General features: G+C 31.2%; 1 protein-coding gene across 1 annotated transcript in view; it reads right to left on the bottom strand.

Moving 5' to 3' along the window:
• LOC124364914 (E3 ubiquitin-protein ligase MARCHF2-like) overlaps positions 1-15,042 on the bottom strand; it is a 54,211-nt gene extending 39,169 nt beyond the window's left edge. Inside the window, exon 1 of the mRNA XM_046820721.1 lies at positions 14,577-15,042. Coding sequence (XP_046676677.1) covers positions 14,577-14,828 — 252 coding nt within the window. The 5' untranslated portion in view covers positions 14,829-15,042. The remainder of the gene's footprint in view (positions 1-14,576) is intronic.
• Positions 15,043-15,522: the final 480 nt, after the last annotated feature.

The raw sequence follows: 15,522 nt of genomic DNA, 5'->3' as shown, positions 1-15,522 counted from the left end.
TGTGATAAGGCTACCATTAGTCAGTTCATTGGTGTCTGCTGTTAAGGACAGCTTGTGGTTTTTCGAAATCCCGTACACAAATGCAGAGGCATTCGATATGCTAATGGTGTTAGGCGAATGTTTTCAAAACTATGTGGCTTCTGCGAGGGTGTATGCCGAACAGTTTCCAAATAGAGAACCTCAGTCATGAATGGCCTTTCAAAGACTTGCTATTCGAGTTTGTGAAACAGGACTGGTACAGCCTGACAGCAATAAGGGAAAAACACTTGCAAGGCCTTTAAGAAGTGATAGGGCACCAGAAGTATTGGCGGAAGTATAAACTAAACCCAAATGATTCTTCCAGAAGAATAGCTATTGATTCTGGTATGAGCCAAAGTTCAGTGGTGAGGATCCTGAAAGACAATAAAATGCATCCCTACAAGATGTCCCTGCACCAAGAACTTCATGGTGATGATGGCATTCAAAGAGTGAATTTTCGTTTGTGGGCAAGAGAAAAGTTGCTACAAAATGAACATTTTTTTCGCAATTTACTATGGTGTGACGAAGCTACATTTCGGAGAACCGGCGAAGTAAACCGTCACAACATGAGGTTCTGGGCTCATGAGAACCCCCACTGAATACGAGAGGTACTGGACTGTGAATAATTGGTGTGGTATTGTTGGTAGGAGAATTGTAGGTCCTTTTTTATTTGAAGGACACCTAAATGGAGAGACTTATAACAATTTTTTAATTAATCACTTGCCTAACTTATTAATAGATGTACCCGACGAAGTTGTTGGCAATATGTGGTTTATGCATGACGGTGCTCCGGCTCACTACTCGCACAACGTGCGACAAACGCTTGATGAACAATATCCTGGAAGATGGATTAGAAGAGGTGGTCCAGTTAACTACCCACCAAGATCCCCTGATTTGACCTGTAAGGACTTTTACTTATGGGGTAGGCTGAAAGACTTAGTTTATGTTTTACGACCGACAACACCCGAAGATATGATGCAGCGAATCCGGAATGCTATAAATTCAATCAGCCACGAAGAAGTGTTGCGAGCTGTAGATAGCTTAAGTTCCAGATTAGAACTGTGTTTAGCAAATGACAGACTACAATTCGAGCACCTGTACTAGCAAAATCAATGAAAGGTAAGATTATGGCTAGTTCAGAGGTCATTCAGAGCTATTAAGCAAATTAAAAATTATAGGACATATTTTGATTTCATATCATTTAAAAATAATTTGTTACATTTTGTAAACAGACATACGTAATTCAGTTTTTCGGCTGCCATTTTGAAACAGTAAAAGATAGGAAAAAAGTTAAATACAAAAAATGTTTGTTTTAAAAAGACCTTTTATTTGATATAAAATTTATTATATGTTGCTATTTAAGAATTTTGAGTGTTAGGATTTTTTTATAATTCTTAAATTTTGAATATTTTTGAAATTTAGAAAATCCAGTGAAAAATGCCCGTACCACATATTTCATTGAAAAATAGGTCAATAGCAAGTTAGGAAAAAAATCTGGAGCTGTTCCGTATTGTAGGTAGGGTAACACAGTACTTTACTTTAAAGCCCTATTTCAAAACGTTTTGGTACACTCTGTACATACGGTTAAAGATAATTAACTTTTATTTGCGCCAAATGTTCAGTGTAATTAGACCTTTAAATTTATGTATCACATGACCCATGTTTACATTTGAAAATTCCCCAAAAAGCACCCCTACCCCCCAAATTGGGCCCTTTAGGGGCATTTTAAAAATTGAAAATAATTTTAACGGATTCGGAGAGGCCAGAGAAAAAAGATAGAAAGAGTGTGGAAGTCAGTTATTAAGACAGCTGTAAATACTGCACGGGTGGTCAGACTCACCCTGTATATATATATATATACTGTATGCAGAAAATAAAATAAATGCGCAGAGGCTTCTTTAAACAATAAAAGAAAAAGACTTCACATAAATTCTTTAATATATTTTCGTCTAATATTCTCGTTTTCAATAAGGATACAAAATGTGTATATAAGCTATTAGTAACATAATTAAAAGTAAATAAATATAAGTCAACTTATAAATAATTAAAAAGTAATTATTAATAAGTAAAAGATATGTTTACTTTTAATTATTAGCTTATATACACTTTTTGTATCCTTTTTGAAAACGACAATATTAGTCGAAATATTAAAGGATTTATGTGAAGTCTTTTTCTTTTATTGTATATATATATATATACATATATATATATATATATATATATATATATATATATATATATATATATATATATATATATATATCAAAAATGTTTAAAACCTATATTGCACATGTCAAAATTACTGGTTTTAACAAAGATTTCTTGAATTATTACATCATGCAGATAATCAGAAAATTATGGCCCCCCCACAGCTTGAATGTGCCAGATAAATAAAAGTAAATATTGTCACATGTGCACTCTGATTGTTCATTTACAGAAATCAAAAACCATGGTTAGAAGAAAGATGATGTTAAGATATTACAGACAGTACAAATGGCAGCTTATAGAAACAAAAACAAACAAAGTATGTCTTTATCAATATTTTGCCATAAGAACTACTGGTAAGAGAATAGACAGTTTCATTAAGTTAGAAGCCTTAAACTTATAACAATATTGCACTAAGAACTCAAATATGCTTCTTACAATGAGAATATTATGGGTATATAGGCCTACATTCCCAAGCCCAGTTATGTGCTTTATTGATAACAATCATCCCAGTTAAAATATTGACTTTCTTCCCTTTTTTAAGTACTCTGCATGACTTAGCCTCTATGCATATCTGTCCGCCATATTTGTTCAAACTATTATACAATCTACATATAACGATTATTTTCAAATAAACACAACCAAGAGAAAGAAATATGATGCAGAATATGTTTTATTCAATTAATTTCATAAAAATGTGGACCTTTAATACATATTTTTCCCTAAACACAATCACAAAAGTACTAGGAATAGAAATAACGGGAATTGAAAAATATCATTACACTTGATTAAAGACTATGTAAATTCCAGCTCGACATCCTATTCAACAGTATTATCAGTGACAGATGTAAACAATATAAATCGAATATCTTAATAGCAGCGGTCAAACTATATAACAGCCTACCGGAAAGCATCAGAAATATAAACACTATTAAGTTCAAGGAAGCCATATGGTCCAGACTTTCTGTACAAGTAGGCCTATCTATGCACTCAAGGAACTTGAAGATGACCCACTGTTCTAGTCCTGCCACCATAAACCTTTGTAAATAGTGTATATAGTTTTAAATACTTGACAAAATTGTTCTGAACAAATTGCAAAACAGTTTTTAAACAAAATTGACACAGTCTATCTGGTTTTATCAGTCACAGACAAAGACATCAATATCATATTGGCCATGTCTGTGTGCTTCTACTTGATGCGCGGATGTCCTTTCCTGAGTAGCTTCAATGAATCACAAAGATATAATACTGCACCCACTCCATACAGATATCAGAATGTCACAGATTATAAAGCAATAGGTAGCTGGTGAGCAGCAAACTTCTTGCAAACTGCCGCCCTCTTTGTAACATGCAGAAAAATATTGTTACTAATAATCTCATTACCTGTTGTTTTTTAAACTGCTTCTAAAAATCTGTTGTCATGAAATTACATTACTCTGAAAACAATATAAAGTAGTTTTTTGTGCAGATTATTTATTTCCCCTAAAATATTGCCACTCTCAAAAATGTTTCCATATGGTCTACATCTAAATCTGGCTAGTCTACATGTATATGGCTAGTATGTATGTCTAGTGGTAGCAAAGTATTGCAGATTGCTCTACATAAAACACAAGTTTAGTTTGATTAATCTGTGTATACCAGTGCCCTAACTCTAATCAATTACACTCTCCCTTAATTTCAGCCCTCTTGTTTATACTGATGATAAAAAAAGAGATTTTGTTTCAAATTTGAGTATGTTTATTTACAATTATAGAAATATTGAGTTTATTTTGAGTGTTATGAAACAAAGATTACAATTATTGTAATTCAATATTTTTTAGTCCATATCTCTTATATGGTTTAAATTATTGATGTATTGACCTAGCTAGATAAGAAATGTTTTATCATGCCAGGCATAGTGACTAGCAAGAGTAGACCAGCCTACTTACTCTTATCATGAAACATGGACAATCGGCCTTCATTAACTCATTTGTTAACTAAAGTCAGCATCAGTATTTTTTATTGATAATGAAATGGAAATTCCATGGTTAAAATAGAGTTTGAAGACAAAATCAGCAAGATATAATTTTAAATTTATGTCAAAGAAAATTTCAACGATTTTAACAAATCCAGCTTTGGGATTCTCAACTCAATTTATGGAAAGTAAATGTTTCTGAGATCACCTGTTGCATATTGTGTTTGTGAACTTCATTGGAAGTTCTAGAAAACGGTTACTTTTTAATTACAGAATAATGTGCAATCATATTATAGAAAAATTTGTGCTTCATGACCTTCCCAACAGTTATCATCAGTTTTAATATCAATGTGAAAATAATTTCACTTAAAACATAGCCAGGTACGAAAAGTAGGCTAGAATCAAATGTTTGTACATTTATGAGAACCAAAATGCATAAAGTACTCCTGCAGTAAAGTATTCAAATACATCTTTGATGAGAACATAGTTCTTAGATATATATTATATTGGATAACATTACTATAAAATTGAACGTTTCATGAATATAACATGATTCTACTATAATTATAATAATGAAATGCTGTTATTATATACCAAATGTACTTTTGTATTTTATAACATTTATGTGAACGGTGGTTTATGAACGCCTACCCTCGCAAGCGGGTGTGCAGTTCCTCAACAGACTGCCCAATTCAATTAAACATGCCCCAACGCCTAAGGCGTTAAAGACTCGCCTCAAACGCTTCTTGGTATCTCAGGCATTCTATAATGCGGGTGAGTTTTTGGCATTTAACTGGGAGACCGCCCAATTAGAAGACTGACTCTGCTGTGCTAAGTGGACTACATTGGCGAAGAATGAAAGAGGCGTGATTGTAAAATTGTAAGTATGAATGTGTATTGTGTGTATGAATGCCTGGAATTTTAGAAACCCCGTATTGACGTTTACCATACAATGTATATACAATGTCGCTGCAATAAAAAAGATTTTGATTTTTGATTTTGATTTAGTGTTATTTTTCACTTATATTACGGTTAAGTTAATACAACAGTTTTTAATTTAATGTTCTTTATAAAAGGTTAATATAATGCAACAGTTGAGCTTAACCCAAAGGCTAAGTAATTTTTCTACTAGGGAATTAAGTATTTCTTGGGGCAAATTGTCAATTTCATTTTTTACATGACAAACATAGAGCATGTCTTTATAATTTTTATTTAGCTTTGCTCGCTTTCCGAGGCAAAATGTGTTTTATATTAAAACATTTTGTTTCCTATACTTACAACTTATAAATATAAAACCAGTTTAGTTATGTAAAATATTTATCAATCTAGTTATTGATTAATAAAATTGATTAATTAGAGAAACTCACTAGTCTTGGTTTATGTGGGATACTGTGGAATGCAGTTAAACTGTAGAATCACTTATAGTAATATAATTATTTTATACTAATAATTTGCAACACTGATAATATTCACTTAATGCAATATGAATAGATATTGTCTTGTTGAAAGTGATTTTAACTTATCTACTAATTAAAATTCAGTAAGCTAAAAGTATTCACAGTTTAAAACGTGACAATAAATGTAACATTTAAATTATTTAGTTCAAATGTAATTCAACAATTTTAATTTACATAGTATATTGTACCCTGAGCCGAGCCACTATGATTCAATTTTAAAGGAACTGATTGTTATCTTGGTATTGCTTAATACTGATTAATCATCAGGAGTAACAAAATGATACGATATCAACATAGAAACATACTATAACATTTATAAGCCTCGACTATGTTTCCAGTGAAAATGCTGTTTTTTATAGGTACCTAAGTCAAAAACAGTTGGGATAGGCTATGTTTATCTTTGTATGTTTCTGTCAGGATGCATATCACTACAGCAGAGCAGCCTGCACAAAAATAGTCTGATGGCATCTGGCGTGTTTTGATCCCTCCTCTACTCTCTACACTCTACGCTGGATGAGTTTTAGATGTACACAAAATTGCATTTCCAACTCTACATCTGATGTAAAAACAAACATCATGAGGTGTCACTATAAGCAAACTTATGTATATTTTAATGGAATAAGATAAATAAAAAAGCATTTTTGTCTCTGGCCTCAGATCTACCCCTCCACCAACCCCCAATATGACCTCCCAAATTTTGAATATTCCTATGAGAAATCTATTCCAGCAAAATTTGTTATTAATTGAAAAAACCTGCCAAATTTTGGTGGATATTAAGTATGCCGCGCTTGATCAGTGGTGTAATGCAGATGTCAAAGACAACATTACTATCTTACTTTTGTTACAGATTACAGACTGTTATAAAGCCCTCATCTGAGTTTTTTTAAACAGAAGTAGGGTACTCAGAACTGGGTATGCATATATGTTTTTGATTAGGGCAACAAGGTAAACTCGAGAATGGTGTGGGAAATATAATTAATTCAAATCAGAAGTACTCATACACGTGTAAAGCCTAAAATAAAAATGATGCACAATTTCGCTTAACATCTAAAGCTCTTGATCATGAACACTGCAATAATATCTAAAATAAGTCTCTGTTTCAAAATTGCGTAAAGCTCCGCCATTTGTTACATTATAAGGGCATTAACTGAAAAGCCAAGGACTTTGACTTTAGGGTTCCTTCACAATGGACTAAAATAGTTCAACTGTTAGTGAAATTGTTAGAGCTAATCTATATAAAAATTATAGAAGTTTAGAAAGAAGTTTGAGTTTTTTCACAGTTACTTATTAAAAATGTATCAGTCATCAACTTCATAGTCCCAAAAACTGCTACTTAATTTAAATGGATCACAAAGTTAATATCTTTCTGTGATTACCACTTATCTCAGAAAAGTTAAGAATGTCACTCAAGAGAAATATGCCCACTCCCTGTTTATCATTAGAAAATTTTACTTAATACCGCAGATAACTGCACGTTCTTTGTAACTATTAGCAATGGACCAATGGAAAAAACCCAGAAGGGCAAAAACTGATACAAAATGTATGAATACTTTAGTGATGTAAAATTCCCAGGAATTTAAAATCGAGGAAATATTCATAGGGAAAATTGCCAGCAGTATTCTCAACATTTATTTCCCAGGAATTTATGATTAATTAGCAAGATAGATAAAAAAACTGTAAATTAATAGGTAGAAGCAGTAATTATATGGTTAAATCAAACTCAAAAACCTACATGTATTTTTAAATAAAAGTACTGGGAATTTATAATTTCCCATTTAAACTCATTGTAATTAAATTACCCTTAGGAGATAAACAATGGTTTATGATCAACTTAATTAGTTTTTTATAATAATTGTATTATTTGAGCATTCCTACCATATTTTAAATGATAAAAAATTGTTGGATAAAGGTTTATGTTTTTGGATCTGGACTTGGCTCCTTGTTAGAATTAAAATTTTAGTTTTCAATGTTTTAAAGATCAAACAATTAAGTAAATATTATATTAAATTTTAATTCCCCAATTGTTTATTAAAACATTAATGTGCTAGATGGTATGGCAATATTGGCAATTATTGGCCTAACAATTACAATTTGTAAAACTGAAAAAACATAAAAAACTGTGAATTTATAAAATATAGGTAATTTTTTAATATTTCAGACCCAGGATGTTTAAACATGAGTTCCAATAAAAAAATGCTTACTTGTTAAAAAAAATGCTTCGTGAATATATGCTAGAGTTTTTAATAATGGTTTAGGTATCAAAATTCATTTAGTTCTACAATTCCCAGGATATTGTTTACACAGGAAATTGATGCATGGAATAATTATAGGATTAAAATTCATGAATTTACTTAGTTAACATAGTTTTAAGGTTCTTTAACTGTTAATTAAATATTAAAACATCAAAATCTAGAAATTTTCATGAATTCCCAATTTTGTAGGAATTTTTCCCGGGCCAAAGAAATATTCCCAGCAATATTCTTATTTCATAGGTTTCCTCTCACTGGGAATATTCCAAGCCCATATCACTATGAACACTTTACACAGAGGATGATGAGTATTAATAAAGAATAAAGTATCATTAGTAATATATTTACAATTTACAAAAAATTGGCAAACAATCCTGGCAAGAACAAGAAAGTATAACTTTTTCAGGTAATGATGTTAGCCCTGACTTGTGGAATATGCAAAACGATTTTTCTACAAATTATGCACACTTTAAAAGAAGCAGACAGCGACAAGGAAGTGTGTTTAAATATCCAAGAAATCGTTATAAATAAGAAAGTATGAAAACCTATTTGGATGAACAAGTTGTAAAGAGAACAGTTTTAGAATATTATGATAAAGGTTATTTTCCCATCCCCTAAATTTATTGACTGTATTAAAACATAAAATAAACTACAATAAATCTGAAAATTATGTATTCACAATCTTGAAATCATTTCATTTTAGATATAGAAAGTCTAATGACAGCCATACAGATTTTAATGAAACATTATGACAATGATCTGAGTAGAGCGAGTTTCATGAGGGAAATTTACTCATTAAGGATTTTATGATATTTACTTGGCTTGTAGTATAATTAGATGAAACCTGGATCTCAGAAACTCATAAAAAAGTAAACGGTAAGATTTTCATATGAATGGAGGGTTAAAAGTACCAACAGGAAAAATTGGCTAGCTAATAATTGTGCATGCCGGATCTCCTGCAAAAGGCTTCATTCCTGATGAAAAGATCTTGCCATTCCATAATTAAACACAAGAATCCACAATCAAACTGGAGAAAATCTACATTAATAAATAGGTTTATCAAATAATATACGCTAACCACACGATTCAACAATAACAAAATCTGAACTTCTCTCGATGAAAGAAATAAAGACAGAAAAAAATTCTCATTATCTTGATTATATTGCCAATTAAATAGGTAACACAGTTGTTTGCTTGCCACCTTATCACTTTGGCCAAAATTGTATAATATCACTGCCAATATAATCCTATTGAGTTGATATCCGGGCTAAAATAAACAACACAACTTCAAACTGGCTGAAATAGATTGAGGCAATAACCACTATTGAAGCAATAAAAATACAACTGAAGAATCGGCCCAACTTAAAGTCATTGGCTACATAGAATTTCCAAGAAGCTTACTTAGAGTGTTCCAAGGAAAATCATCAACTTATTATGATAAACCTGAATGACAGAGCAGTTTCAATAGTGATGAATGTAATGACGAAATATTAAGAATCAATGATGAATAATATAGCTTGTACTCACATTCTTGTAATATGTTTAATGTGATCTTTTTAAACTACCACTTAAAGGCATTTTCTTTTATTATGTGCATTTTTATATTATGTAATACCAATAAAAATAAGTTCAATGATGTTCATTGCATTTTATGTTCAATTCTATCACTGTTATAAAAATGATAGACATCTGCTAGTATTTTCCTCTTGAATTGCAGGCTCCAAAACCCACATTGGTAGTCAAGGGTATTATTTTTAATCAGTATTACACTGTGCCTATCATCCCACGTGATTCAAGCACAGTATAATGATGATCCAATTACCCTGTGGCCATCATTGTGGGTTTCAGTGGTGTTCACAATTTTTTTATAATATTTACTTAAACCCTTCACAATATTTGTTGTTTTATCAACAGAAAAGTGCTTAGTCCATAAAGAACTATAGAAAAAACTCGTAAAAGAAACTACTAGTAAACGAACGAGCTGATAGTAATGCCTCTGGCCATCAGCAAGGGGCAGCACCGAATGGAACGTAAAACATCTCTAGCTCAAGATAGTACCAATCAGTAAAATATAAAATTCCAAAAGGCTGATTACCAATGCTTGAGAGCTAAAAACCACCTTGAACCATATTATTCTGCGTATCAGGGCAATGACAGACAATGGTCACTAGAGGTGTAAAGGATTTAATTTCTCATTACAAAGTAAAAGAAAATAAGGCATCTTTACTGTCCATTCTGATGCAATGATAGTAGTATACTGTAAAGTTCACTCATGACACAGACTTTTACATTAAAAAATGCATAAAAACAATACTCACAAAAAGACCAAGTAATCCAGTAAATACAGTAACTATTCAACCAAATCTAACTATTCAAGTAAAGCAACATCGAGAAGTTGTGTAATAGCAAACAAGACCTAAATAATAAAGGAAAAATGAAGAATAAACATCATCATGGAAATAGAAAATGTGGCCAAAATTATGAAAAAAAGAAAAAAGTTTTGAAAAAGTCTTTAGTTTCCTCCAAATGCAATTGGTAAACCTATTCATCCCACTCAAATTTTCGTATGAATGTTGATGACCCTGTTATCCCTTCCTCTTGTACCGATGTTATCCTCTACCACCCAGAAACCCCGATTCCTCCCGGTCCCCTTGATCAATAGACTAATTGAGATATAGGCTAAACTAAAATTACAATTAGAATTTCAACAATATAGCAATTAGGCCTAGTGTCTAATTTTAGTGTTAGAGCACTTTAAAAATTTGTGTAATATATGGTTTGCGATCGCATAAAAATACTTTCTGGAAATAAAAGTTTTAACCCTTTCAGTGCCAACGTCCGGGCTTTAAAAACATGCATAAATTGCTAACGTCTGGTTCACTGGACATTAAAAAAAAAATATAATTCATTATATTTTTACGTGTATTTTGTATCAATTCGAGTAAAAAATAAACATACTTTCTCTTAGGATTAGATATGATGCAAAAACACAGGTGATCAATCAGTAACAACGAAAAAAGTTTACGATCAAGTTGACGCGTTGTCAATGACGTAGACGAGAAGTTTTGCTTTCATTGTTTTTAGTTTAATGTTTCGTTGTTAGAATGTTCTGGTTATGTTTACATTTTTATAGCCAAATTGTGTGTGTGTGTGTGTAATTTAGGTGTGTATTGAAGTATCATGAATGTCTCTAGGTCTCCACTGAGGTAGACTTTAATATGCAGCCTATACTCTTTGTTCGGTTGTTTTTATTGAATGGTTTCATTGTTTTTATTCAAATGAATAATTCAATATTGTAATTTATTTAACAAAACATATGATTCCTACTTATTAGTTACAATCATTTGTCATGTAAACAATAAACAGCAAGAAGTAACTAATTTGTTGAGACTTTGAAAATGACGATGAATATGAGGAAATTATGTGATAAATTTCTAGATATACATGTGTTTGGCTCCTGCCTTCACAAAAGCGGTTTCTCACTGCTATCCACGCAATCTATAAATATTGTAACTTATTTTTAATGTGTAGGTTTAGATCACAGTTGGTTTTGTTATTTTGTAATAATGTTACTGTTAAATTGATGTTATTAAAAATTGTAATGTATTATTCTTGTTGTAAATTTATTATAATTCTTGTTTCATAGCCTACGATTAATATATAATAATGAATTTGGATAATATATCGAATAGATCGATAATAACAATCCAATAATGATAGTAGGCCGCTTATTAAAGTCTTCCCCCCCCCACTGAATGAAAATACTCTTATATAAGTAATGGAGGAGGAAGAGTACCTAAATGACAACTTGGTGACATATTTCTTTTGGCATTTAAATATGGCTAGGCCTATCACTCATAAGAAAAGTAGTAAAATAGTAAATAAAATGGACATATGCAAATCAAAGTATGTATTTCAGTTCCTCATAAAAAAGTGAGCAGCGTTATAAAAACTTGTAATACTTTTATTTTGCACAATTGCCTAATTTTATAAAACTTTGTGGATATGTTTAAAATAAAGTGTTCATTTAATGTGATTGACTTTATTGAATGTGGGAATATTTTTAGATAGTTATTTGAGTATCAAACCTAAAAATTGAAAAATAAAGAACAATTTTTAGGTTTTATTGTTAGCCTATTATTTTTTGTGTTTCTAGTAGCATAAAAAGTTTTTGAGTATATTTAGTGTTAAAAAACACATTTGTGTAGAAGACACAACAAAAATTAGATAAAAACTTACCAATAAATAACAAAGTTATGACATTTTATAACACCTAACTGTGCACAGATTGCTAAAACTAGCACGGCACTTTTGGAGGCTAGACTTTAATAAGTGGCCTACACTCATTATTCGATTGTTTTGATCAAACGCTTCGATTCTTGGTGGCCTACACTCGTCGTTCGATTTTTTTGATCATGTGTTTTTAACGTGATTATTATAACTATTGCAATAAATTAAATTTAACACATTTTTTTAACTTAATAATTAATAACGTTTAATGAAAACTATAAACAACAATCAGCACCTTACTGAGAATTTGAACAACGTGAAAATGGCATTTAATATGAGGAAATTGTGTGAGATATCATTACATAGTGACGATATTTGTTTTAAGTGGCTGCAAGATGTGGGTTTGGCTCCTAGAAACCCATCTTGTGATATCTGCATTAGTGAGATGAAGACTCGTGTCAGAGGTGTGAACATGGTGGTGTTAGGTGCCAAAAAAGAGGTGAAAATGCTAATACTGTCACGAACAAAGCTTTTGCCAACACTTTCTTTGAAGGTTCTAAGGTTGGAATGAGAAATATAGTTACTCTCATGTACTATTTCTTTATGAACCAGACAAATTATGACTTTTTGATGTTGGAATGTAGTGACGAAAAGTATAATGTGTCGAGCAAAACTATTTGTGACTGGCTTTCTTTTTGCAGAGAAGTATGTTTTATTTGGCTCGATGATAAGTTTGACAGGGAGGACAAGTTGGGTGGCCCTGGGGTTGTAGTAGAAGTTGATGAGTACAAAATAGGCAAAAGAAAAAGTACAACCGTGGGAGATTAGTTAAAGGAATTTGAGTGTTAGGATTGGTAGAAACTGTACCTGAAGGGAATAGAAGAGAGCATAAATACAGACTCAAGGTCTGTCCTGACAACAAGATAGACACGGAAACTCTGATACCTTTGATATTATAGCATGAAACCATAATAGTCACAGACTTGTGGACGTCTCACTTTAATTTAACTGATCATGGATTTGTACATTTTACCGTAAACCATTCTGAAAACTTCATTGATCCATTGACCGGCGCAAATACCCAAACTATTGAAAGTTCTAGGCAAGCAGTAAAAAGAAGTCTAAGAAGTGGAATACCGGTAAACTGTCTGGCAGACCATTTCTGTGAATTTTTGTACCGCAGGGATGTACGTCTATCTGGAGAGAATCCTTTCATTCATTTTTACAAGCAGTTGCTCACTGCTATCCGGGAAAATAAATACTGCATTGTAAAGTTTATCTAAATGTTTTGTTATGTCTTATGTTATTTTTTAATTCAAAGGTACGTATTATTTTTTTTGGTTAATGAATTATATTTCTTGTTACTTATCCGGGCAAGAAAATACTGTAAAGATGATCTAATATGTTTTTAAAAGTGTTGTTATGTTTGCTTTATTGTTTAAAACAGTTTTATGTTAATGTTACATTTAGTTTATTAAAAGTCGTACTATTCTTGTGGCTAAAGAATTATAATTCTTGTTGCTTGCGATTAACAATGATATCTGAATTTCAGTCACAAATATCGAAGTTTAAAATATATAGAAACGTTTGATCAAAACAATTGAATGACGAATGTAGGCCGCTTCTTAAAGTCTACACCTTTTGGATAACACCTTCAAAAATACCTTTGCATTATTGACTAACATTCCAAAAAAATGTTTGGCACTGAAACGGTTAAGAAATTGTTTAAAGTGGCTTTAGATCATTTTAGGTAACGTAGCTGAAGTGAACATTAGGGTAGAGCACAGTAAGAAGAGCCTACTTTTTATATCGATATTACTAAACAATATTTCATAAGTAGATCTATCAATATAATTAACAGATAATTAATTTACTGTTAATTATCTGATAGGTAACTAAAATCATCTGTACCAAAGTAAACATGTGTTAGGATTGTAAACATGATAAGTTACCTGATGGTTACAATCTAAACAAGATAAGTGACTTTGTTTGAATAAAAACTTATAGCTAACTTAAGAAAACCAAATAGGCTAGCATTGAGAGACAATAATCTTTGATGTTTTAAATGTGTTGTTTTGTTGTCATTTCTTCATTATTTACATGAGACTCCACCTCACACTGCCTATTTCAGTATTGGAATATTTTTTTATAAACAGCCTAAACTTGGTAATAAACCATAAACTTTGCTAGCAAAAATGGAAACTTATATAGCATGAACTCTGTAAGGTTAGCTATGAGTTTCTAAGCTAACTGTTCTACTTGGTGTCAATATTTATTTAGAAATATACTAAAGATTTATAATTTAGTATTTTTAGATATAAAAAAACAAATGTATTTTTGGCCTATGAGATAAACTACTATAACATATAAAGTTCAATAGCATATTTCATTATAAAATACAAATTAATTTATTAAGAATGTAGTGATATGATAAACCATAAACAAAATAATATGTTTAATTACCTGCATGTTATCACCAAACTGTACTGAATTGCTGCTAGCTGATTGTTCTTGTAATTTTATGGTTGGATCACTTTTACTACTTTTACTGTCAGCACATACACTAGAAAAGCAATCGTTTAGGTGAATATTAACATCATCTCTTAAATCAGGATTGTACGGGTTTGCTGAAGTTGCAGACACATCATCCATGCCAGTCTCCTCATGACCATTATCATGTAAAGGAAGTTTTGACATTGTCCTAATTTGTGACATAACCTGATCTTACAAGAACTGACATGCCAATAAACGCAAATATTATTGTTTGAATTCACCACCTTTTTACACTCACTTAAATACCTAAAACTACACTAACTAAATAACGTCGTACGTGTAAAAACCATTCTTTTGTTCAAAATAACACACACATGTACTCACAAACAATATTCACAAGTGACAGACAGACAGTGCAATCGCTCTAACTGCACAAAGAAAACAAAACACAGACGACAAACCAATTTCAACAGCTGTCTCAAAAGAATCCAGAGAGGTCAAAAGTAGTAAAATTTTTACTGTAAGATAAACATTCTTTAAAATACTGTTTGATACTTTTGGAAAATATATGTATTTTATGGCTGATTGAATAATGAACTTAGAATTTGGAAATTTTGTACGGTAGCACGTGTATTATTTTTAACTACAGATGTCAACTTATTATTATTCCAACAAGTCATAACATAAAATACACGCACTGCTATAATTTTTATTAAGCTTGCTCTTTGCTTGCAAGCTTCTCTTTACATACATAGCAAAATATAGAATACATAAATTATTTTATGTTATATTTTAAAGGCGTATTATTAGCATCGGTAGCGTACTATTTTCTATTTTCAGCAGAAAAATGTTTTTAGTACTTTGATATTATCCGGAAGAGTACTTAGTACTGTTTTTGAAAGAGTTTTTCTTACAG

Source organism: Homalodisca vitripennis, chromosome 6 (assembly GCF_021130785.1).
Source record: "Homalodisca vitripennis isolate AUS2020 chromosome 6, UT_GWSS_2.1, whole genome shotgun sequence".
In the NCBI taxonomy this organism is placed as follows: domain Eukaryota; kingdom Metazoa; phylum Arthropoda; class Insecta; order Hemiptera; family Cicadellidae; genus Homalodisca; species Homalodisca vitripennis.
The sequence above is the reverse complement of the archived record's forward strand: the minus strand, read 5'-3'. Positions and strand labels throughout refer to the sequence as shown.